Source organism: Canis lupus, chromosome 32, assembly GCF_048164855.1.
Source record: "Canis lupus baileyi chromosome 32, mCanLup2.hap1, whole genome shotgun sequence".
Taxonomy (NCBI): Eukaryota; Metazoa; Chordata; class Mammalia; order Carnivora; family Canidae; genus Canis; species Canis lupus.
In genome coordinates, this window is record NC_132869.1 from 9,253,813 (window position 1) to 9,277,770 (window position 23,958).

Sequence of the window (23,958 nt, forward strand, 5' to 3'; positions counted from 1 at the left end):
AGAAAATCGTCCTGCTGTGGCTGCAGTCTTATCTCAGATTCCCTTCTTAGAATTTCGTCTTCCACCCTCCACCAAAGCCTGAACTTCTCACCTAGAAGTCCCAATACAGAAAGAGGAGCCAATGTTTTGCACCCACAGTAAGGCAACATTCGTTGCATACTATCAGGAGACGGCCCCTGAGCTAAGCTCTAGAGAAACAAAGATAAAGCCACCTTGGTTCCTGACGCTGACAGGCAGACTGGCAGGGGAGACGTGTCATCGGGTAAGTTAACAGTGTATGCATCTTTAAACCTATGCTAAAAATATATTTATTTATTTTCCTTAAAGTAACTTATAATTAATTGAGTACTGTTGTGACTTTCTATGTTCCTGACACATCAAACTACACTGGCGAGACACAGTTTCTGCTGTTTACTCCACACATCACCTGTGAAGGCCAGAGCCTGAGTGTATCACGCTGCAGGACTTACAGACTCGGTCAGGGTAGACCAATGGATGCAACTAACAGAATAAAAACACTTGGCACTTTCTGTCATCGTAGATGAAAAGCTTTTCAAGGCAGATTATATCCAGACCAGAGATATGAGGGATACTCACTCAAGCGATACAGAACTAAAGTCAGAGGAATTAGATTTTCAGAGCACTAAGGACACTAGATGTATATTTTAAGGGGGGTGTGTGTGTGTGCGCGCGCGCGCGCATGCAAGGCTGAAAACGTCGGGAAGGCTTCACAGAGGGGTCTTGAATGGGTCTGCTAGGCAGTGAGGGAGGAAAAGGCACTCCAGGCACGGGAATCGTAAGAGGCCCTTACAGAGGGATGCCCTGTCCTGGCAGCAGAGGGGCTCTGCACAGGCTCCGAGGCAATGGCCTATGTGACCTGCTTCCTCAGGAAAGGAATTTCAAAGATGGCCAGTGAACAGGAACGGGGGGGGGGGGGGGGGGGGGGGGGGCACCGTGTAGCATGCAGGGGAGAACAGCAGCCCAGGACAGACAGTGGCCGAGGACACAGGCCGTGGAGGACTGGACTGACTCCAGAGGAGGTGAAGGGCAGAGGGAGGAGGCAAGAGTGCTTCTGAAGTCTCTGGTTAGGCTAAGTGGATGGCCAAGGCACCACGAACTGAAACTGAAAATACAGGTGTCAAAGCAGAATTGGTGGGTAGTAACTGGGGATGGCAGTGGTGAGAAAACGAAACAAGGTTTGAGCATATTAAGATTGAAGTGTCTGCAGTACAAATGAGTCCAAGTGTTTTTTTTTTTTTTTTTTTCCAAGATGGTTTAGGTTAAAGAGATACAGACTGGAAAGTCCGCAGCACTGGAGGACAGGGGTGGAAATCCTGGTGGGGAATCACCCAGCGGAGGAGGTGGAGTGAGAAGGAAACTGGGATGCTGCTCCGACAGAGATGGGGTGCCTTGAAGCTAGCCCGAGGGAGGGTGGAGGGGAGCCCCAAGGGGTAAGGCCTGGAGGGGCAGAGGGTGTCTACAGAGCCCAGAGGAAGCAAGGACAGAGAAGAGCCAGTGGGCTTAGTCGCAGAAGGCCAGTGGTGACATCAGAGGGATGTCTGAGTGCAGGGGTGGGGGCCCCAGCTGAGGTAAGGACTGAGTGGGAGTTGAGATGGGAGACAGTGAGTGCAGACCTCTTTTAGGAGGTTTGTGCATCAAACTGCAAACCCTAACAGTGGAGGGAAGGCATGGCCGAGAGTTAATTTGCAGGTTGGGGAGACCTGAATGTGTTTCAGGCTGAGGGGCAGGTGTCCTTGAAGGGGGGGAGGTGAAGTGGAGGAGCAGGGACCTCAGGGAGAGGTCAGGCCCTGTGGGGTGTGGGAGCAAGCAGGGAGGCGAGGGCACAGCCAGGGCTCGGCTCCATTTAGTTTAGAGCAACAAGCTTTTCACCAAGGAGTCTCTAATCACTGACACTGTTTAGGACTGCTGGCACACAGAGTTAATAAAAGGTCAACCGACTCCAAATCAGCTTTGTAATGGTTTAAAAATTCTCTGCAGACTCGCACCCCCGTCACCTGCAGCTCCTACCCTACAGACCTCAGCCAGTGCTTTGCCCTGGGAATGCCACAGGAAACACCTCCTGTGGCATGAGAGGTAAGGATGCATAAGCAGGTTTAGAGAAGAGACTCAGTCTCTTCTGATGGCTTTTATTTATTTATTTATTTTTGTGCACCATAAGATGAAAAGGAAGGGGTCAAGGGAGGGGTGAAGGATTAGAGGAGCCACCGGGCATGACTCAGTGCCAAGGACTGGGGCTTCAGGTGTTCAACTCTCTTCTCCCACCTATGGTCCATTCTCCTCGGGGCCACAACAGGGCAGAGTGTCACCAGCTGGAGAGAAGGGCAGGCTCCTTCTCCACCCTACTCAATTCACACCCAAGAAGGTTAAAATCCAGCAGGGTTTGCTTGGCCAACAGCCAGTGCCTCTGCCTGAAGCATAACAGCCCCAGCAGATGCTCCAGAAACTGTGGTGTCACAAAGCATGCTTTAGAACCTGGGGAAAGGGATGCCTAGGTGGCTTAGTGGCTGGGTGCCTGCCTTTGGCCCAGGGCGTGATCCTGGGGTCCCGGGATCGAGTGCTGAGTTGGGCTCCCTGCAGGGAGCCTGCTTCTCCCTCTGCCTGTGTCTCTGCTTCTTTCTCTGTGTCTCTCATGAATAAATAAAATCTTAAAAAAAAAAAAAAAGAACCTGGACAAGTTGAAGGATCAGACAGGAAAGCCAGTTTATCCTTGGAGTCATGACTGCACCCTTGTCAGTCTGCAGGGGAGGAACGTACATTCCCATTAGCCCACAGGAAAGGGATTTTTTTTTTTACTAGCCAGACATACTGAGGCCGAATGCCTTTGCCTGTGGACTTCTTTGATGACTTGCCTGAGCGAGCAGCATCGATAAAAACTGCCCTACCCAACAAGTGACGCATACGTGTGCGTGCATGTGCGTACACAGACACACATCGACACACACACACACACACACACACACACACACAAACCCACCTCTGAAGGGATATCTGAACCCATTTAGCACTGAAGAGTTATTCCAGACCAAATCAAAATGAAAGCATGTTTCAAATTTCAAGGTACTTCTGAATGAATCCCCTTTGGGGGCTGTGAGTCATGGTGCTAAAAGGATATAGGGCGATGACTTTTTGGAGCAGTTCAGTGGAGGAAATGATGATCCGGTGCATGGTCAGCATGACTTGCAACAGTTGGTTACTTCGGCACAGGTTTCCATCTGCATCTGAAAACGTAAAAAACAGAATCTGAGCGAGGCCCCTTGAGAGGAATGGGTCACCTGCCCGGATGCCAGACAACGCTCCAGTACTGGAAGGTGGAGGCGGGTGGATGGCCCAAGTGGGGCTTCTTTACACAGCGCTTCTCTCACTGCTTTGAGCACCACGCACCCTTCCCTTCTCTGTTTCTTACCCTCCTGCTGCATTTTTCCCTTCTCCAAAATGCCCATTTGATGTTCATTGACCCCTCCCACCTGAAAGATGGTAGATTCTTGGGAAAGGGATAAAACTTGCACCATACACGTGAGTCTCTGTTGAGAGCAGAAACAGATCCAAGTTTTATGGGGCCTAAAGCGTATATAATTGGGGGGAGAGGTCCTTTCTAGGGTCAGAGTGAAAAATACAGTTTTAACAGATTACAGTTAAATATCTTACTTTTGCAAATCTTATGAGATCACACGGATAGATTTCTAGGGCTCCCTCATGGCCTTGGAAGGGGCTCTGAAATACAAGCTTTCCTAGTGTTATGGGAGATATGCCACTGGATGAAAATAAAGGAGGAAGACTATAGGCAACCGTGACATGTGGAGGTTACGGCTGGGTTATAAGTATCTGCGATGGTTCATTTAAAAGATCATGGTTGGCCAGGTTTTCCAAATCTCTGCAGGTACCAAAGAGTCAGATGCATTCTACACATGGGTGCTGGGTGTACAGATTTCCTTTGGAGTGGTTTCTAAAATCTTGTTAACGCTTACGCCGTGAGTGTTAGGGGCTGTGTTGGCTATTTGCAGCCAGATCTGTTCTCTTTCCTTCACCATGGATTGCATAACCCTTGCCAGCCAGCACCAGTTGGGTTCGGCCATGCATAAGCATGAACAAGTGATGGCAGGAGAGATGAATCAGGGTACCTCTCTCTCATGCCCTCATTGCTTTGGCACCACGTCCCTGGTAGCAGCTCTAGGTCTCTTCGATGAATGACAACACTGGCTGGCTTGTCCTCCATGACTCCAGCTCCTACCAAGAGCTAACACTCTTAATCTCCCGTGACCCCCAGCCCATGGATGGGTTGGGGGGAGGCAATGACTTCTATTTGTTGTCAGTCTGCGTGCAGCATCTCTTAATTCCACCTTCATCTCTGCAAGCAGCTCCTTCACTCAGGCGCTCTCATCTAAGCCACCTGAATCCGATTCTCTGATGGGAGCTTGAATGATTCAGAGCAAAGTATCAGATGAAGGAATGGACACTCCTTGCCGTAGCATTTCAAAGTTCTTACAAATACATGATGCAGGAGGGGCTGTCATTTTCACTCTCTCCAAGCGCATGTAACGATCAATGATGGGCGCAGTGCAGTGGGCGCAGGATTCGGAACTCCTGGCTCACCCCCAAATGACCTAGGGTCACAGTTCACTGAGAAACTGCACATCAACAGGCAGGACCACTCACCACCCTGCCACCCCCCCAAATCCAGGGATTTACACGCACTCTGTTCCTCTCTCTGCTCGCCCTCCCCGTCTCCCCGGGGGGCCTTCCAGAGACTGTGGCTTCCACTGTGCACAGAGCCTCCTGCCTTCTCAAGGATGCTGATCCTCCCTCTGTCCACAATCTCTCCTGCATCATCAACGTCCCTCTCTCTCTCCTGCTTTTCTCACCCACGGCATTTACACACAATGAAACAAAGCCTTAGCCTCTCACCAGCCCTAGGACTTCTCCATTTCTCTGTTCTCCTTTTTAGCAGAGCCTCACTGTCACCAATTTCCCACCTCCCATTCATTTTCAAGGTCACCAACCAGCTCTACATCGCCGGATCCAAGAGTTTGTCTCTGGCTTCATCTGACTTCATGATTCAGGTTGCATCCAACCCAACCCGATCCTAAGTTGACAACCCTCTTTCCTGGAACACTTTCTTCTCTTGGCTTCCACAGCATCACACTGTCTCAGCTTCTCTCTCACACTCTTCTTCTGTCTCCTCTTCCTCTGATGAGTGTTTAAATGTCACCAAGCTCTGTGGCTTAGTCCTCCCACTTCTTTTAAAAATCAATTTTAAAATTTTGAAGCTTCTTAAGTTTGAAATTAAAAAATTTAATTTTTTTTTCTGGGGTGAACTCATCTAGTCCTTTGGCTAAAACAACCATCTATTTGCTGATGACTGCAAAACTTACATCTTCAGCACGAGTACCAAATTAACACGTCCAACGTCCTCCTTGGCAAAGCAACACAGGTGTCTAATTTTGAACTAACTCATCCCAACAAAACTCTTGAGCTCTCTCTTCCCATCACCCCAGTCCAGTCCACCTCCATTCTTTCTCATCTCAGGAAATGACACCACCAACCATCCTCAGTTACCCAGACTGAAAACCTAGGAGACATCCTTAATTTCTCATTTTCCCTCAGCTCCAATCCATCAGCAAGGTCTTGCTTCTTCTTCTTCTTTTTTTTTTTTAAATAAATTTATTTTTTATTGGTGTTCAATTTGTCAACATACAGAATAACACCCAGTGCTCATCCCGTCAAGTGCCCACCTCAGTGCCCGCCACCCAGTCACCCCCTCCCCCCCGCCCACCTCCCCTTCTACCACCCCTAGTTCGTTTCCCAGAGTTAGGAGTCTTTCATGTTCTGTCTCCCTTTCTGATATTTCCCACTCATTTTTTTCTCCTTTCCCCTTTATTCCCTTTCACTATTATTTATATTCCCCAAATGAATGAGACCATATAATGTTTGTCCGTCTCCGATTGACTTACTTCACTCAGCATAATACCCTCCAGTTCCATCCACGTCGAAGCAAATGGTGGGTATTTGTCGTATCTAATGGCTGAGGAATATTCCATTGTATACATAAACCACATCTTCTTTATCCATTCATCTTTCGATGGACACCGAGGCTCCTTCCGCAGTTTGGCTATTTTGGACATTGCTGCTATAAACATTGGGGTGCAGGTGTCCCGGCGTTTCATTCCATCTGTATCTTTGGGGTAAATCCCCAGCAGTGCAAGGTCTTGATTCTACTTAAAAAATGTATCTCAAACCTGTCCATTTCTCTCCATCCTTGCCATTACACATACTAGTCGTAGCCAGCACCATGATGCAGTAACCCCAAAGACCCCCTGCTTCCACTCCTGTCCACTCTCACAGAAGCTAGGAGTCAGCCTGTATATCAGGTCACGTGCTTCATATATGTTAATGGATTCCATTACACTTGTAATAAAATACAAAATCCTTGCTGCGGCCAGTGGAGCTCCACATGTTCTGGCTCCTTCTAATATCTCACACTTCATTTCCTACCACATTGCTCCTCTTCAGACCTCTATTTATTTATACCTCAGACCCTCCAAGTTTATTCCCAACTCACAGACTTTGCGTTTGATATTTCCTACAGTGTGGTCTTTCTGCCCTTGGCCTCTTCATGTCATTCCCATCTCAGTTTCAATGTCACATGCCCGGAGAGGTCTTCCTTAAACTACCTAAGGTTAAGGTTATACCTTAGGTATATACCCTTCCTAAGGTTCTTGGTATTTGATATTGATTCCTAGAGTTTGATGTTGATATTTCACTGATGATATACATTAATACACATACTGTTTTCTTCTTGGCCAATACAAAAGAAACTCAAGGTTACAACTTGAGAAATCATTTTTATGAAGTATTCAGCTAGGCTGGTTACTGTTCCCTTAATCTTTACAAGATTTTTATTTATTTATTTGAGAGAGAGACAGGGAGAGAGTAAGCATGAGCAGTGGAGAGGGCAGAGGGAAAAGCAGACTCCCCACTGAGCGGGGAGCCCATGTGCAGCTTGATCCCAGGACCCTGATTTCATGACCTGAGCCAAAGGCAGGTGCTTAACTGACTGACCCGCCTAGGCACCCCAGTTTTTTAATCTTTCATGACTTCTCAACTTAGTGAAGCAGGGTCCATATCATGTTGGGTATTTGCACCATAAGCATCTTTGCCACAAGCTTTTTTGCCACATAACTAACAGGCGGTACAGCACTTTTGACATAAAAGATAAAAGAACACCTGGTTCAGTTTGGCTTCATGACTCCCTGGTGCAGTACCTTTATTTTTATGGGATATGAATCTTAGCCCTCACGATGGTCTACAGAGTGGCACTGAATTTTGAACCCATGTTTCCCACAGAACTTGGGAGTGCCCGTTAGTGGATGTGTGACAATATGCCAAGAACAAATGCTGTTCTCACAATGCGATACAGAGCTCTGTTACAAATACGAATCTTAGTGTTTGGATACTTCTCTTAATGAAGGAGGAAATTGGAAATTTTAGCATGGAGACAATTCCATAAGCAAAAAAAAAAAAAAAAAAAAAAAAAAAAGTAACAGCATGAAAGACTTTGAAGACTGTGCTTAGCTATAATACACAAAATCCACTCAATTGTTGCACAGTTTCTGCAACTGCACATTTTAAAGGTACTCAAACATGTTGTATTTTGCAATAAAAGCTTTTTAATTTTGGTATTCATTTTTCATATGTCCTTATGTCCTTTTTAGTGAACATCCCCTTTTTTTGTTTTGTTTTTTTTTGTGTGTGTGTGTGTCATCTTATTTTTTATAGCCAAAGTGTTTTTCCCCTGATGAGTGACGCAGCGAAAATGCTTGTAGGAAAATGCTTACTGCACAGGTGGTGGTGTTGAAATTGGTTGGCACTGGTTAGTGTCGCGCTTCCTCTGCTTCCTGGCCCAATTTCTGTAATAGCTACCTCTTGCCACGAAACTTCCATGTAACAAACCACCCCAAAACTCAATGACTTAAAAGGGTACTCAATTATTTTTGTCTCCCAAGTGTCTGTGAACTGGCTGGCAGGTCAACTGATAAAGGCTAGACTTCGCTGGGGCCTTGGACACGTGCCCCGTGGCTGCCTTGGTTGAGGTATATTCTTTCCAGGTGATGGCCAAAGGGCAACTAGAAATACTGAAGGCCTCTGAAGCCTGGGTTTGGAACTGGCATGCTGACACTTCCGTCTTGTTCTGCTGCCAAAACAAGTCCTGCTGCTCAGTCTCCGGTGAAAGAGCAGGGACTTTTAAGTCACATGAACAATCTCACAGACACACAGAAGGTGAAACTTGCAGGGGGGTTGGTGGGGGTGTAACAATGTAATCAAATCTCCCACAATTATGAGGGGGCTAACTTTTCAATTCAGCCTCTGACAATGCAGTTTTCATAATGCTCCTTTCCTCACCAAGGTAGTAGGGTCATATTCCAGTATCCTATGGGGGAAAAGCAGGGAAACTGAAATATCGTTGTAGGGTATGCATTTGAACATTCATAGGAGTGATGGGACACAGTCGCTGGCTTTTTCAGTATGGACAGGCTTGCTCTCTCCACAGTTCTTGGTGGCTGGCTAGCATCCTTCCATGGATGCTCATGTATTAGGGAAAGGGGCTTAGAAGTGTCCTGGGTGAGATCAAAGTCAAGTCACATATGGAAGGATTCGATATAGGTTTTGCATAGAGAAAAGTACAGAGAGCTATTAGAACTGACTTCACTTATCTAGAGTACTACCCACGGGAGCTTTAGATTTGTTTTGCGGGGCCATAAAAGGCAGCAGCAGAGAGGCTGAGGAGGAGACAGGACTGAGCACCACGGGAGGCAGAAACGTCTAACCACCAGGACTGCCCATCAACAGAGGCACTCCTATCACAGAGACACTCACGAGGGGGACCCAGAGCAACACTTAGTTACATCCCTAATGGGTGGAGCTGCTATTATTCACTCAAGTCCTAGTAATCCCAGGGGCTGTGCCAATAAGCTCCTTAAATGATGTTATTTCTAATTCTTAAAATAATTCAGCAATTTTGGTGTTGCTAAAAACTTATAGCTGAGGAAAATCAAAGTATAGAAAGATGGGATAATTTGTCCTAGGTCAGAGAGACAAAGAGCTGGGATCTGGATCTGGCTCCAGGTCTGCGTGATTCTAGAACTCCAGCTCTCTCCACTCTACTCAGCCGCCTGCCCCATGGCCATCTGTTGGGAGAGGGAATTCCAGCATTAAATGGGGGACTGAAGGAGATGAGCTTTGAGATCTCTTCCAGTGCTAAGGCCTAAGTCTAAGAGATGCTGCTGGGGTGTTGGGTTGGAACCAATGCTCATTTGGAAAAATAGCTTTTGAACCCTTGATGATTTCTGAAAAATTCTTATATGCCTTGGCCGATTTATACTGATCAATAAAGTTGCCCTTAAGAAAAAAAGGGTGCTGTGCTTAAGGTTCAAAACCATGCTTGCTCTCCCCTTTTACCTGGCACCCCCTCTTCCAGAGTTCCATGCCGTCCCCCCACCATGGCATGTTAATCCTCACATGGTCTCTGTGGGAGTGAGGGCTAGCAAATGATAAGGCCAGGACAGGATGACTCACTCAGCAAAGGGAGACAGGAATGGAGTGAGGGAAGAAGCATGTCTGCACCTACACCCAGAACTCCCTTCTTGGCTATCCTTTTCCACCAGGAGAAAGTCTGCATGTCCACTTGCCCTCCATGTGACCTCATCAAGGGTGCATTCCCTTCCTGACTTCATCTCACAGAACTACTTCCTTTTTGAGAGGAGCCGCCTCCCTTTGAAAGTCAGATTTCTAAGTGGGTGGTCAAGGGGAATTTACCTTCCAGACTGCAGGATTTAATTTTGATATTTTGATATAATTGCTGTAAGCTGATTTAAATATTTCAATGAATAATCTCATTTTGTTTGCATCTTTAGGCTTTTCAAAATGCAGGGTGTCATACTAAAAATTCTAATAAGTAAAATGTGCAATGCATAATAAAGTGTGCATATTTTCTCAGTACCATCTGCTCCTCACACTTTAGGGGAGACTTCTGTAAAGGGCTGAAACCTCATCAGGGTACAAAAATGTCAATCTTCTGTTCTCTACCACTAGACCCGGGCAGTAACATATGCTGCTGGAGAAGTATACTAGTCAAGGACCCATCCCACCTGGGAACTATTTGGCCCACAAAGCAAAAAGCAAGCCATGTGGCTTCTAGATAGTCATTTCTCAGGGTGGGAAAGACTTTTAACATTTTCTACCTCAAACTTCTATCTTATGCATTATTTCTTCCTAAAAGCATCACAGGTAAGTGGCCATCTAGCATCTCCTTGTAGTTTTCCAGGGACAGGAAAACTCTGTATTCTACATAGTGACTTTCCACTCTACTTCAACTAAAAACATTTTTTTGATGCAACTAACCTACACTGGTCATTAATCTACTCTGTGCAAGACACTGTCTTAGATTCCAAAGGAGCTGGGGAGCTCAAAGGAAAGCCTCTTGTCATTAAGGAGCCCACAATCTGGTTAGGGAATAGGACACATGCTCAAGACATAAAGTAATGTCAGGTGGTAAATATTAAGAGTGAAGCCCATGGGGAGCACACAGAAGTATGGCAAAGTTCAGAGGAGGGAGAGGCCCTATCTGGTCATGACGGTTCAAGAGGCATCTTGGTATCTGTGGAGAAGTGACCCAGAACCTTGAGATTCATGAGGTCATCTGATTCAGCCCTTTGCTTCTCAATTGATCTGCACACACTTTTCTTCCTTTCTGTGGTTTAATCTTAAATAAGCCCCTTGTCTCTGACAGCAATGAACTACTTCCAAATGCTTAGCTCTCCCATGAGAGCAGACTTGCGATCAGCTGCATTCTAGGCACTACTTCTTGCTGAAGGGAGGGGTCTTTCCTGCAGTGAAGGCTTGTCTGGGGAGGAGGCATAAATGACTTGCTGCAAAAGGACATAAAATATGGCCAACACCCAAGAAACTCCAGAACACAGTCTTTGCTCCCTCTTTGTTTTGGTTTCCATGGAAATCTCTTGATAGGTGAAGGATTTTGAGTGTACCAAAGGCAGAAGGTCAGAAATTGGCATGTCTCCGGCAGGCAAGCTGTCAGCCTTATGGGCATGCCACATAATAACAGGTGTGTCAAAACCAGGGACCACAAAATGGAATCAGGGGTCAGAAAACCACGGAGGCAGAGCTGGATCCAGAGCCTATGGGTGAGCAGAAGCCGCTGGTGGGGGTCAGTGTTTCCAGAACTGAGAAGACAGGATCCAGGGAGAAGCTGACAGACGCACAGAGAATTGTGAATGTGTAACACCCATGAATGTCCCAAAGAAAATAAAATCTACTTGATGGCAACACTGCCACATTCAGTAGATGCTGTTTGGAGATCAGCAAGCTGAACAATAAGTTAATAGTTTGCTGTCGTTTCTTGTTTTGTTCTGCTAACACCTGCCACCAGGCCCGGAAGTGCATGCAAAGAAAGAATGGGGTGATGCGTGCTTTGAACTCTCCCAACTTCTACGACCTGCACAGCTTAAAGCATGTGTCGGGTACCACCTTGATCTTGTGTCTTGTCCCAGCCCCTCAAGGCTGGAGGAAGGAGAACAATCAGAAGAAAGCAAGTGATCTTCTAGGATGGAGGCTCCCTTCCCAGGGTGGGTGTGGGACAAGGGTGGCTGTGGCCAGGGCTGCGCTGGTGGGAGCTTAAAGAACAGCTCTCCTGGGGGAACATGAGGGGAACCGTGATTTGTAGTGTTTGCAGATTTCTGTGGTCTACATACTTCCGTGTTGGCCAATTCCAAGCTTACAGTGTAGAGTGGGGTTGGGGGAGATGTGTGTAGTGTGGCCTGGGGTGCAGGGCTCGGCAGGCCACCCAGTCACCAAGGCTGGTCTTGCCCGGCACTCCGCCATCGTCCTTCCCACCAGGCGCTCCTGAGGCCATGTTACTGCTCAGCCCGCTAACCTCATGCCCTCTGGACCTTGCCCAGGGGCTGAGTCGTTGATCCAGCTCAAGGCGCTCCTCTGGTGGAGGAGGGACCACAAGCCCTAACCCTCTCAGAGATCTACATCACAGCGGCGATTTCGTGCAGTGGTCAGTGCTCTAATTTAAGGACACAACTTTCCATGTAAGTGAGAATTCGGGGAAAGGGACGCTCCCTTGTAAATCCAGCCTTGATCTTATTCCCTCTGGGACAACCTGGTGTCGCATCACCAGGCCAAAGCTGTGGGGCCTGCCACACGGGCGGGAAGACGTCAGCTGAGCTAGGATATTTTCTATCCCATGTCCAAGTGAGTATCTGTGTCATAACTGGCTCTTAATTATTCACTTGCAGTGGCTGGGGGCACCATGACATGGACAATACATAAGCCTCAACTTAAGCACAAGCTGCAACTGCCAACTTTGGCCACTGGCCTTTAGAAGCAGAGCCTTCTCCAGGTGGGGATGAGGCTGACCAGGCTCCCCTCTTTCCTCTGCTCCCACCCAACCCCGGGGGGTTGACAACAGCTAAGGCCAGTGACTCAGAGAAGGGGAAAACCTGGCTTGGTCTCATCCTCTGTCCCAGAGGGGCCGACCAGGGGGGCAGTGAGGAAAAGCACCCGTGTCTCCTCCCTTCAATCCACTGACTCTCCATCCTGCTGGGTCAGGATGTGGGGTGGGCAGAGGGGCAGGGAGAGGGGCAGGCGGAGGGGCAGGCATTGCAAGTGGCACAGCACCTAGATATGCGCGCGCGCGCACACACACACACACAGATAGGCACGCAATGTGCACATGCACAAATCGTTCCTGTAGTCAGCGGATGGAGAACTGCGTAGCCTCTCCAGATGACAACACTTGATAGCAGTGCTTTTTGTTGCACTTAAGTTCCACAGACAGCATCATCTGTGTTGAACGTGGGAGTGTGACAACTCCATACTGTCACAGGGACTGTGGGCTCACTTTTAAAGATGAAGAAACAAGGTGTCACACCCTGGCCGTGGTCACAGGGCTGGTGAGTGGAGGCTCCCAGACAGGAATGGCCTTCTGACCCCAGGCCCAGGGCTCTTTCCTTGGCGCCAGTCTCTCCTCAGGGAGTAGGCGAATGGGGTGAAGACTGGTTATGCTGGAGAGAGCTCCACCTTTCAGCCATCCATAGTACAAGGCTAACCCCCTTCCCTGCAGCCCTCTTCCCTTTCTCTCCCCAAGGAGCCCTGCACCCATAGGGACCAACCCTCTCACTGCAGTTATGGTTCATTCTCTGAAAAATCACCCTGGAGATCCTAACACTCAAACCTACCACTTTTTGTGACATCAACACAAGGCAGCTATTACTGGCGCCGTTGAGCTAGGACAACTAGAACCCAGAATGCCGGTGGGTTCTGGGTGGTGGGTTCTGGTGGTGAGCCGGTGGCTGTGTGGGTGGAAATGCCAAGGCCCCCGGGAGCTCCCAGCCCTCCTGTGTTGCCCCACCTCCCCCCTCCGTCACACAGCAGGTGCTCTCTCTGCTCTCTTGGCCAAGCCATCAGCAGGAACATTCCTCCCTGGGCACAGCTTTTCTTCCAAAGCGCGAAGCTCCATGTAAATGATGACCCAGATTTTTTGGATGAGCGATTGCAATCTATAAATGTCTACCCAAGTGCATGAATTGCCTAACATGAAAAAGAGCTTTTAGCTGTGTCGTCTTTGCTGAGCAAGACAGCCAGCCTTCCTTGGGGACTGCTGCCTCAATCTGGCCCTGTCACGTCTGAAGAATCAGGGGGCTGACAAGTCGTGAGGGAAGCTGTCCTCTTCAGTTCTGTATACTAGATACAGTTCTTGAGAAGGGAATTGAGGAACTGGGCTCGGAGGGGAAAGGTGTGACAGGTGCTGGACAGGCCCAGTGATCTGACTCTGGGACAACACCATGACCTCAAACTCTGTGAGCCATTGTCGGAAAGGGAGCACCAGCTGAACACAGTGTGCAGTCGCCTTTCTGGGGCCAAACCCCCTGGGAACAATCAAACCATCTGCCTGAGTAGTGACGCTGCCATTTGATTCTCTGGTGAGCTACTGTCAGCAGAGCCTACTTGGCTCACATAGTGATCCTTCCCCACCACAGCACCATGGGAATGTGCCAGGCAGAAGCCTGTCCCAGCACCCCAGAGGACACAGACAGCTGCCAGCAGGTGGCCGGGAGAGAGGCCAGCAAAGGGGGAGTGGACCTACAGCAAAAGAGACAAATGCAAACAACACAGGGAGAGAAATCTGGGGCAGCACTCTTTCTTTGCTCACTGGAGCACAATCCTATTGCTTCATTCTCGTCTGTTCAATTGTGGGCCTTTTTTTGCATGTTCGTTGACAGGCTATTTGAATAGGTAATAAGAAGTAAGTTGGGGAACTTCCCAAATAGGACACGGTGAACTAATACAAGGCCCAGCTGAGATGGACAGGTGAGCCTCACGCTCAACCTTCGTCAAAAAGTTTTCCTCAACATGTGACTTGGTCCTAACAGACCTACATGCCTAGATAACCTCGTTATGGTGCATGATGGGGCTGGAGCAACTAGTATATGTTGTATAAAATGGAAATTCACCAAGCGCAGTTTTTCACCCAAGACATTGTTCCGGGCTTATGATTCTCTGCAATGAACAGTCCTGTACACAGCCATCATCACATCACCATGTGTGGTAAAAGTAACTCAGCAAAGCCTTTTGCAACCTGAAAGAAGTTACTCTGAAAGTCTCCCATCACCCTCCTTGGTTGTAGTTAGGGTTAGATTACGTTTGATTGAGTACAGCAGAGGGCTCAGTGAACCGTGAAGGACTACAATGGTTGGTGAACTGTGCTTACTTCCCTTGCTGGATCTGGAGCACCATTTTGTTTTTCTTTTTGCTTCTGTTAGTCTTTAGCTACTCCGATGGAACCATGATTTTTTTTTTTTTTTTTTTTGTGAAGAGCTATAACCACGACTTGGAGTGGCTGTCCACTGTGGTATGTCACAGTGTCAGGGCCAACGAGACTGTACTTGGCTTCCTCTCAAGCATGGTCCCACATCCGTGGTGGAGTTAGTTGGGGGCTTTCTAAACTCCCTCACGATCCTAGGTATGAAGTGCACCTGCTCCTCAGACCCTCAAGACAGGAGATATCCATATCTTAGAGTTTGGTGAGGTGCTAGAAATTGGCATGAGGACCTGGGAAACAAGTCTGATCCTGACAGGCCTACACATTGACACAACCTTACTATCCAGGCAAAACTGCAGGGATGGGTAAGGAATCTCTTACAGTCTGAAGGAGAGAAGATGTTTCCCTCTACTCGGAAGCCAAGAGCCAAATAAGAATGTTCCCAAGCACCCCAACTCATGAACTGGTGGCTGTCACCATCTTACAGAAATAGCCCAAATGCAACACTGAAACTCCCAACGTTCATACCAACTGGAAGCTGGCTGGGCCGGGGGGAATATTCGGTACTGCTGGAGTAAATGCAGCATCTGACTAGAAGAAATGAACCATATTCAGAAGTTAGCCTGACTGTCTCCTTCTCTGCATTTTATTTGTTGAACATACGAAATGCTTCCCTGTGTACAGGAGAGACTTTACAAGTATCAACTCTACGCAATTCAACAGGTGTTGTTGGTGTTACCTGACAAATGAAGACACTGGGCAGAAAGGGATGACCTTCCCCAAGTTCAGCTATGAAGCAGCAGAGCTGGGACCTGAACCCAAGCTGCCTAGGCCTGACACAACTCTGATCACTTCTGAGCTTCAACTTGCTCATTTGCATAATGAGAGCTTGCTCTTGCCCTGCCCAGGACAGAGATAATCAGGAGATCGGTCAAGATAAGGAAAGAGCTTTGATATCTTTGGGGGAGAATGAAGTCCTGAACTGAGTCCAAATCATGTGACATCTGGTTGACTTGTGGGTCCTGAATATCTAGGCTGCCTGACAGTTGTCACGTAGGCACATGAAACCCTCACTCTGTTACTGAAGTGCTCTTACACATTTATTGGTGTTTCCTTGCCAACTACGGTCTCCTTGCAGGCTAGCTCACTTGAGCCTCACAACCCATCTATAGGACGGGTATTAGTTTTATCTTTTTACAGGTGAGGAGATGGAGAAGTAAGGCGATGTGATCTGCCTAAAGTCACAAAGCTGATGAGTGACAGTGCTGGCACTTGAGTTCTGGTCTTTTGACACAAGCCCTGCCTTTTCTACCATAGCGGCTGCTTCTCATCCTGAGAGCTGTGAAGACAACGTCCCCTCAGCACCTGAGGGCTGCTGGAGCCAGCTTCCCTGGTAAATGAGAATGCCAACATCAACGGCTTCCTCCAGGGACCGAGCATCCTGTGTTCCAGATGCGGGAGATGCCACATGACACACATTCTGTCACCACAGCTCTGCATGCTTCACATGTGAAGAAACACTCAAGAGAGGGGAAAATAACTCACTGGTGGCTCCAAAGTGAGGAGGTGGGAGGAAGGGGCGCTACTGTTCTGGTTATCATCCTGACTCTAGGGTTTTCAGTTTAGGATGGGCCTGCATTACCATTTTAAATGGGAATCATCCAAGGATAAGGAAAAGGGTGTATTTACTTCTGCCAGTTTCCTGCAGTCTCTAGTCCCCTGCTGTACCCATTACACTGGGGCCATGACCTCCACTTAAATCATAGCAGGTAAGAACAGCCATTGACTAGCAACCACTGATAACTACAAAACAGTAAGTGCACACTTACTATGAAGAAAGAGTTAAATGCTTTTAGAAGGAAGAAACAGCTATTTGTATTCCCAGGACTTGGAGATGTGCGAGGATACAGGGAGCTGATGGTGAGTAAATTAACAGTTTTAAAAAAGAAAGGGCAAAAAGAGTCAAGAAACTATAAGGAAAAAGCAGGAACGAAGATCTAGACTGTTCTTTCAATCCGTGCTAATGTCACTGGCATTTAATTCCATTTACAGATCTAGACAGAGCAGCCCCTTGACACAGTGACAATAAGAGCTTCCCAGATAGCTTTAAGAATCCTTAATTTTAAGGTCATTGTGCAATAGAACAATATATCCTCAAGCGAGGAACCCAATCAAGATGGCAGAGTAGGAGGATCCTGAGCTTACCTCCTCCCACAGATAACACCAAGGCTACAATTACATGTAGAACAACTCTCCCTGAAAATGACCTGGAGCAGAGCAGCACTTTTACAGCTCAAGATATAAAGAAAAAGTCATCTCAAGAAGGGCAGTTGGGGCAGAGATGCAGTCTGGGTAGGACCTACGCTCCCCGTGTGGCAGGGCACAGTGAGAGGGAGACCTCAGTGAGTGAGGGGCTCAAGCCACATAGGGCACAGTCCACCCTGGGGACCATCAGGAAGATGAGCCTCCATAAAGTCTGGCTTTGAACATCAGAAGGGCTTAACACTGAAAGAACTTGAAAGCTACAGGAAATCAAGACTGCACTCTTAAAGGCTCCACACACAATCTTACTCACTCCAAGACCCAGCACAGAGCAGATGAAAAAGTGTCTGGGCTACATGTAAAGGAGATTTACTGGTTTTCAAGCATGTGCTGAAGGGGCAGGGATATATAGGAACTTTCTCTAGGAATGAAGATTTTGCAGGCACCACTTTTCTTCCCCCTGCTTCTGCCTAACTGGCTCAACACTGGTGGGTGCTGGTTCTGACACTATCTACCTTGCTTGCACTCCTCACTAAACCCCAGTGTTCCCCTGTAGACCTTTCTCCCCACTCGCCTGTGTTGGCAGGCACTCCTCTAAAGGGGCTCTCGCCCTGCCATACCTGGCCGGCAGACTTGACTGAGACAGTGTCCCCTCAAAATGGCTCCTGTCACATCACACCCAGAAGTTGGCCTTAACCAGGACTGGCACCCCACCCAAATGGTTCCCACTATGCCACACCCAGCAGGTGGCCTTGGCTGGGACCAGCACCCTTCCGAAATAGCTCCTTCCAGTGAGGGGTGGAGGGAGTAGCCTGGCTCATCAGCGTAGCCACAACAGTCAAGGCTAGGCCACACAGTCAGCCCCACCTGCCACCACACATGCAGCAGCTGCAGCCTATCCATATCAGGAGGGTGCATGCAGCCCTGACAAGAGATACCTGTGGAGCACCTGGTTCTGGTGACCAGGCGTAATTGTGCTGCAAGGCTCCACAGGACACCTTCTACATAAGATCAGTCCTTCAAAACCAGGAGATGGAGTGAATCTACCTAATACACAGAAACAAACACAGAGAGTTAAACAAATTGAGGAGACAGATATGTTCTAAATTAAAGAACAAGACAAAAACCTCAGAAAAAAACTAAAAGAATGGAGAAAAGCAATACCTCTGATCAAGCATTCAAAGGAATGGTCATAAAGATTCTTACTGAACTCAGAAGAAGAATAGATGAACATGGTAAGAATTTCAACAAAGAGAAAATATAAGACAGAACCATAATACAGCAGAGGGCATCAACAGCAGATTAGAGGATGCAAAAGAACATATCAGTGATCTGAAAGAAAGAGTAGTGGAAATCACCCAAACTGAAAAAAAAAAAAAAAAGAATTTTAAAAATGAGGATAGGTTGTGCGATCTTTGGGACAACAAGTGCATTAACATCTGTATTAAGGGGACCCAGAAAGATAAGAGAAAGAGGCAGAAAACTTATTTGAAAAAATAATAGCCGAAAAATTATTTAGCCTGGGGAAGGAAATAGACACATAGGTCCAGGAACTACAGAAAGCCCCAAACAGATGAACCTAAGGAGGTCCATACCAACACACATAATAAAATGTCAAAAATTAAAGATGAAGAGGGTATTTGAAAAGCAGTAAGAGAAAGGCAATTAATTACATACAAAGGAACCCCATGAGACTATCAGCTGATTTTTTTTCAGCAGAAACTTTGCAGTGCAGAAGGGAGTCTCATGATATATTCAAAGTGCTGAGGGAAAAAAATCTACAACCAAGAACAACACTCTACCCAGCAAGCTTGTCTATTAAAAATTGAAGGAGACATAGTTTCCCAGACAAACAAAAGCTAAACTGGCTTTACAAGAAATGTTAAAGAGAGTTCTTTATGAAGAAAAGTAAGGCCATAAATAGAAGAAAATTATGAAAGAAAAAATATGACTGGTAAAAGCAAACATATATGACTCAACCACTTATAAAGCTAGTATGAAGTTAAAAGAGTGATAAAACAATAAATAAACAATAACAATAAAACAAAGAGTGGTAAAACATTTCAATAAAATGAAAATATAAACTATGACATCAAATATATAAAACATTTGTGGTGAGGGAAGATAAAAATGTAGTACTTTTAGAATATGTTTGAACTATGTGCTATGCACATAGGGTGTTATATATGAACCTCAGGGTAACCACAAACCAAAAACCTGAAAGATATACCAAAAAAAAAAAAAAAAAAGGAATCCAAAAATAACATTAAAGAAAGTCATCAAAGTATAAGAGACAAAGAAAAAAGGAATAGAGATGAACTACAAAAACAACAAAATAATAATAAATACATATATATTAACGATTACTTTAGATGTACATGGTCGATTGCTCCAACCAAAAGATACAGGGTGACTAAATGGAATAAAAAAACCAAGATTCATCTACATGATGCCTGCAAGAGACTTCCTGCAGACCTAAAGACACATTCAAACTGAAAGTGGGGGATGGAGAAAGATATTCCACGAAAATAGGAACAAAAAAATAGTTGGAGTAGCAATACTTACATAATACCAAAGAGAATTTAAAGCAAAGGCTATAGCAAGAAACAAAAAAGGCATCACAGAAATATAAAGGGATCATTCCAACAACAGGATATAATAATTATAAGTATCTATGCAACCAACATAGGCACACCTAGATATATAATGCATATATTAACAGATGTAAAGGGAGAAATTGTCAGCAATACAGGAATAGTAGAAGACTTTAATGCCACATTTACATCAATGGATAGATCATTCAGACAGAAAAATCAATAAAGAAATAGAGATCTTAAATGACACATCTGACCATATGTACTTAATAGATATACACAGAACATTTCATCCAAAGATAGCAGAATACACATTCTTTTTCACATGCACATCAAACATTCTCCAGAAGATCATGTTAGGCCATAAAACAAGTCTCAATTTAAGAAGACTGAAATCACACCAGGCATCTTTTCTAACCACAACAGCATGAAACTAGAAATCAAGAAGAAATGAAGAAAGAAACTGGAAAAAACAAACACATGGAGACTAAACGATATGCTATGAAACAACCAAGGGGTCAACAAAGAAATAAAAACATACAACAGCAACAACAACAAAAACATCCAACACCTTGAAACAAATAAAAATGGAAATACCATGTTCCAAAATCCATGAGACAAAGCAAAAGCAGTTCTAAGAGAGAAGTTTATGATGATATAGGCCTACCTCAAGAAACAAGGAAAGCCCCAACAATCTAACCTCACACTTAAAGGTAAGAGAAAAAGAAGAATAAGAACCAAAGTTAGTAGAAAGAATGAGATAACAAAAGATTAGAGCAGAAATAAATGAAATAGAGAATGAAAAAAATAGAAATCAATGAAACTAAGAGCTGGATCGTTAAAAAGGTAAACAAAATTGATAAACCTTTAGCCAGATTGAGAGAGAGAGAGAGAGAGAGAGAGAGAAGAAGAAGGAGGAGGAGGAGGAGGAGGAGGAGGAGGAGGAGGAAGAAGAGGAAGGAGGGAGCACTCAAATGAAAAATTAGAAGTTATAACTGACACCACAAAAATTCAAAAGATCATAAGAGAATATTATGAATGATTACATACCAAATAATTGAACAACCTAGACGATTAAATTCCCAGAAACATGTAATCTTCCAAGATTAAATCAAGAAGAAAAAGAAAATCTGAATACACTCATTACTAGTAATGAAATAAAACCAGTATCAAAAAATGCCAAAGAAACAAAAGTCCAGGACTAGATGACTTCATAGGGGATCCTGCCAAACATTAAAAAATGAGCTAATACCTATCTTTCTCAAATTTTATTCATAATAGTACTAGAAGTCCTTGCCACAGCAATCAGAAAAGAAAAAGAAAAGGCGGGGTGCCTGGGTGGCTCAGCAGTTGAGCATCTGCCTTTGGCTCAGGGCATGATCCTGGGTTGGGGGATCGAGTCCCGCATCGGGCTCCCTGCAAGGAGCCTGCTTCTCTCTCTGTCTATGTCTCTGCCTCCCTCTCTGTGTCTCTCATGAATAAATAAATAAAATAAAATCTTAAAAAAAAGAAAAAGAAAAGGCATCCCAATTGGTAAAGGAAAATAAAACTGATGCTATGTGCAGATGACATGTTATATAGAAAATCCTAAAGACTCTACTAAAAAACTATTACAATTACTACATAAAATCAGTAAAGTTTTAGGATACAAAACTGATTTCCAGAAATCTGTTATGTTTCTGTACACTAATAACAAACTATCATCAGAAAGAAACTGAGGAAACAATATCATTTACAACTGTATCAAAAAAGAAATATCAGGGATAAATTTAAGGAAGGAGATGAAAGGCCTGTATTCTGAAAGCTGTAAGGCAATGATGAAAGAAATTGAAAATGACACAAATAAATGGAAAGCTACACCAGACTCATGACTAGCAAGAACGATTATTTAAATGTCCATAATACCCAAAGGAATCTACAGATTCAATGCAATCCCTACCAAAATACCAAGGACATTTTTCATAGAACTAGAACAAATCATTCTAAACTTTGTTTGGAACCACAAAAGACCCCAAATAGCCAAGGGATCTTGAGAAAGAATAAAGCTGGAGGCATCACGATCTCAGATTTCAAGATATGCTACAAAGCTACCGTATGCAAAACAGTATGAGAGTGGCACAAAAACAGACATCTAGAAGTATGGAGCAGAATACAGATCCCAGAAATAAATTCATGCTTATATGGTAAATTAATTTATGATAAAAGAGGCAAGAATATACAATAGGGAAAAACACAGTCTCTTCAATAAATGATGTTGGGAAAACTGTGCAGCTACATGCACGAGAATGAATTTGGACCACTTTCTGGGTTTATTTTATACACAAAAATAAACTCAAAATGGATTAAAGACCTACATGTAAGACCTGAAACCATACAACTCCTAAAAGAAAACATAGTAAACACCTGGACATCAGTTTTAGTAATATTTTTTTGGATTGGGCAACAATCCAAAAAAGGCAAGAGCAAAAGCAAACATAAACAATTGGTACTAGATCAGGATAAAAAGCTTTTGCACAGCAAAGGAAACCATCAACAAAACAAAGACAACCGAATGAATGAAAGAAAATATTTGCAAATAATATGCCTGACAAGGTGTTAATATCCAGAATATATAAAATACTCACACAACTTAACACATCCCAAAAACTGATTAAAAAAAATAGGGAGAAAAAAAAATAGGGAGAGGGCACAAATAGACATTTTGTCAAATAAGACATACAGGTGGCCTACAGACACATGAGAAGATGCTCAACATCATTCATCATCAGGGAAATGCCAATCAAAATCATGATGAAACATCACCTCATCCCTGTCAGAACAGATACTATCAAAAGGATAAGAAGAGTGGGGGGGATCCCTGGGTGGCTCAGCAGTTTGGCACCTGCCTTCGGCCCAGGGCATGATCCTGGAATCCTGGGATCAAGTCCCACCTCGGGCTCCCTGCATGGAGCCTGCTTCCCTCTGCCTGTGTCTCTGCCTCTGTGTGTCTCTCATGAATAAATAAATAAAATCCTTAAAAAAAAAAAAAAAAGGATAAGAAGGAGCACCTGTGCCTGAGTGGCTCAGTTGATTGAGCGTCCAACTCTTTCATGGAGTCTGTAGAGGAAAGGGAACACTCGTGCACTGTTGGTGGGAATGCAAAGTGGTGCTGCCACTGTGCAGAACAGTATGGAGCAGATTTCCTTGAAAAATTAAAAACAGAAATACCACATGATCTGGAAGTTCTACGTCTGGGTATATTTCTGAAGAAAACAAAAACAGTAATTCAAAAAGATATATTCAACCCTATGTTCACTGCAGAATTATTTACAATAGCCCAATATATGGAAGCAACGTATTTGTCCACTGATAGATGAATGGATAAAGAAAACGTGGTGTATATTCACAATGGAATATTTCTCAGCCACAAAAAAAGAATGAAATCTTGCCATTTGCAATAACTTAGAGGGCTTAAAGGGTATTATGCTAAGTGAAATAAACCTGACAGAGAAAAACAAATACCTTATGATTTCACTTATATGTAGAATCTAAAAGACAAAACAAAAACAAAAGGAACAAACAAGAGAAAACAGAAATAGACTTAAATACAGAGAGCAAACTTGGAGTTATCGGATGAGAAAGGGTAAGCTGCATGGGTGAAACAGGTAAAAGCGGTTAGGAGGTACAATCTTCCAGTTATCAAATAGATACAGGAATACAAGGTACAGAATTGAGAATATAGTTGATATTATCATCACTTTTATGATGACAGATGGTAACTGGACTCGTGATCATTTTGTAATGCATACAAATGTCAAATCACTACGTATTACACCTAGAACTAACAGAATAGTGTATGTCAATGATTCTCCAATAAAAATAATGAAAATGAGGCCTTTGTTTTAATTCATGAGAAAATCTTTAGACTAATGTTCAAAAAGCATTTTGTTATTTACCGAAAAATTTACATTTTCAGAACTGAAAGGTAAGGGGACATCTTACAGATGAGACAGGCACAACAGGGCAAATGTTCAGTCTGACCAACTGACAACTCTTTGGGCTGATGAGGGGCTGTGCCATTCCAGTTAGATATTTTGCATCTCTCTCCTGGATAAACAACTGGCCCATGGATAACACCATTACCAAATAGCAGAGTCGGAGTTTCAGGTTTGGATGTTCTCATCATCAAGCGAGTGTTTTGTGTTTAAAGAGTGCTGTGCTAGGTACTGGCGGAGAGGACGTTGCAGAGATAACCAGGATCCC

General features: G+C 44.9%; 1 protein-coding gene across 1 annotated transcript in view; it reads right to left on the reverse strand.

Annotated features, from left to right (window-relative positions):
* Window positions 1-23,958, reverse strand: part of RASGRP1 (RAS guanyl releasing protein 1) — a 77,314-nt gene that overhangs the window by 29,377 nt on the left and 23,979 nt on the right. The window contains 1 exon segment of the mRNA XM_072808367.1: window positions 3,134-3,239. Within this exon segment, the coding sequence (XP_072664468.1) occupies window positions 3,134-3,239 (106 nt within the window).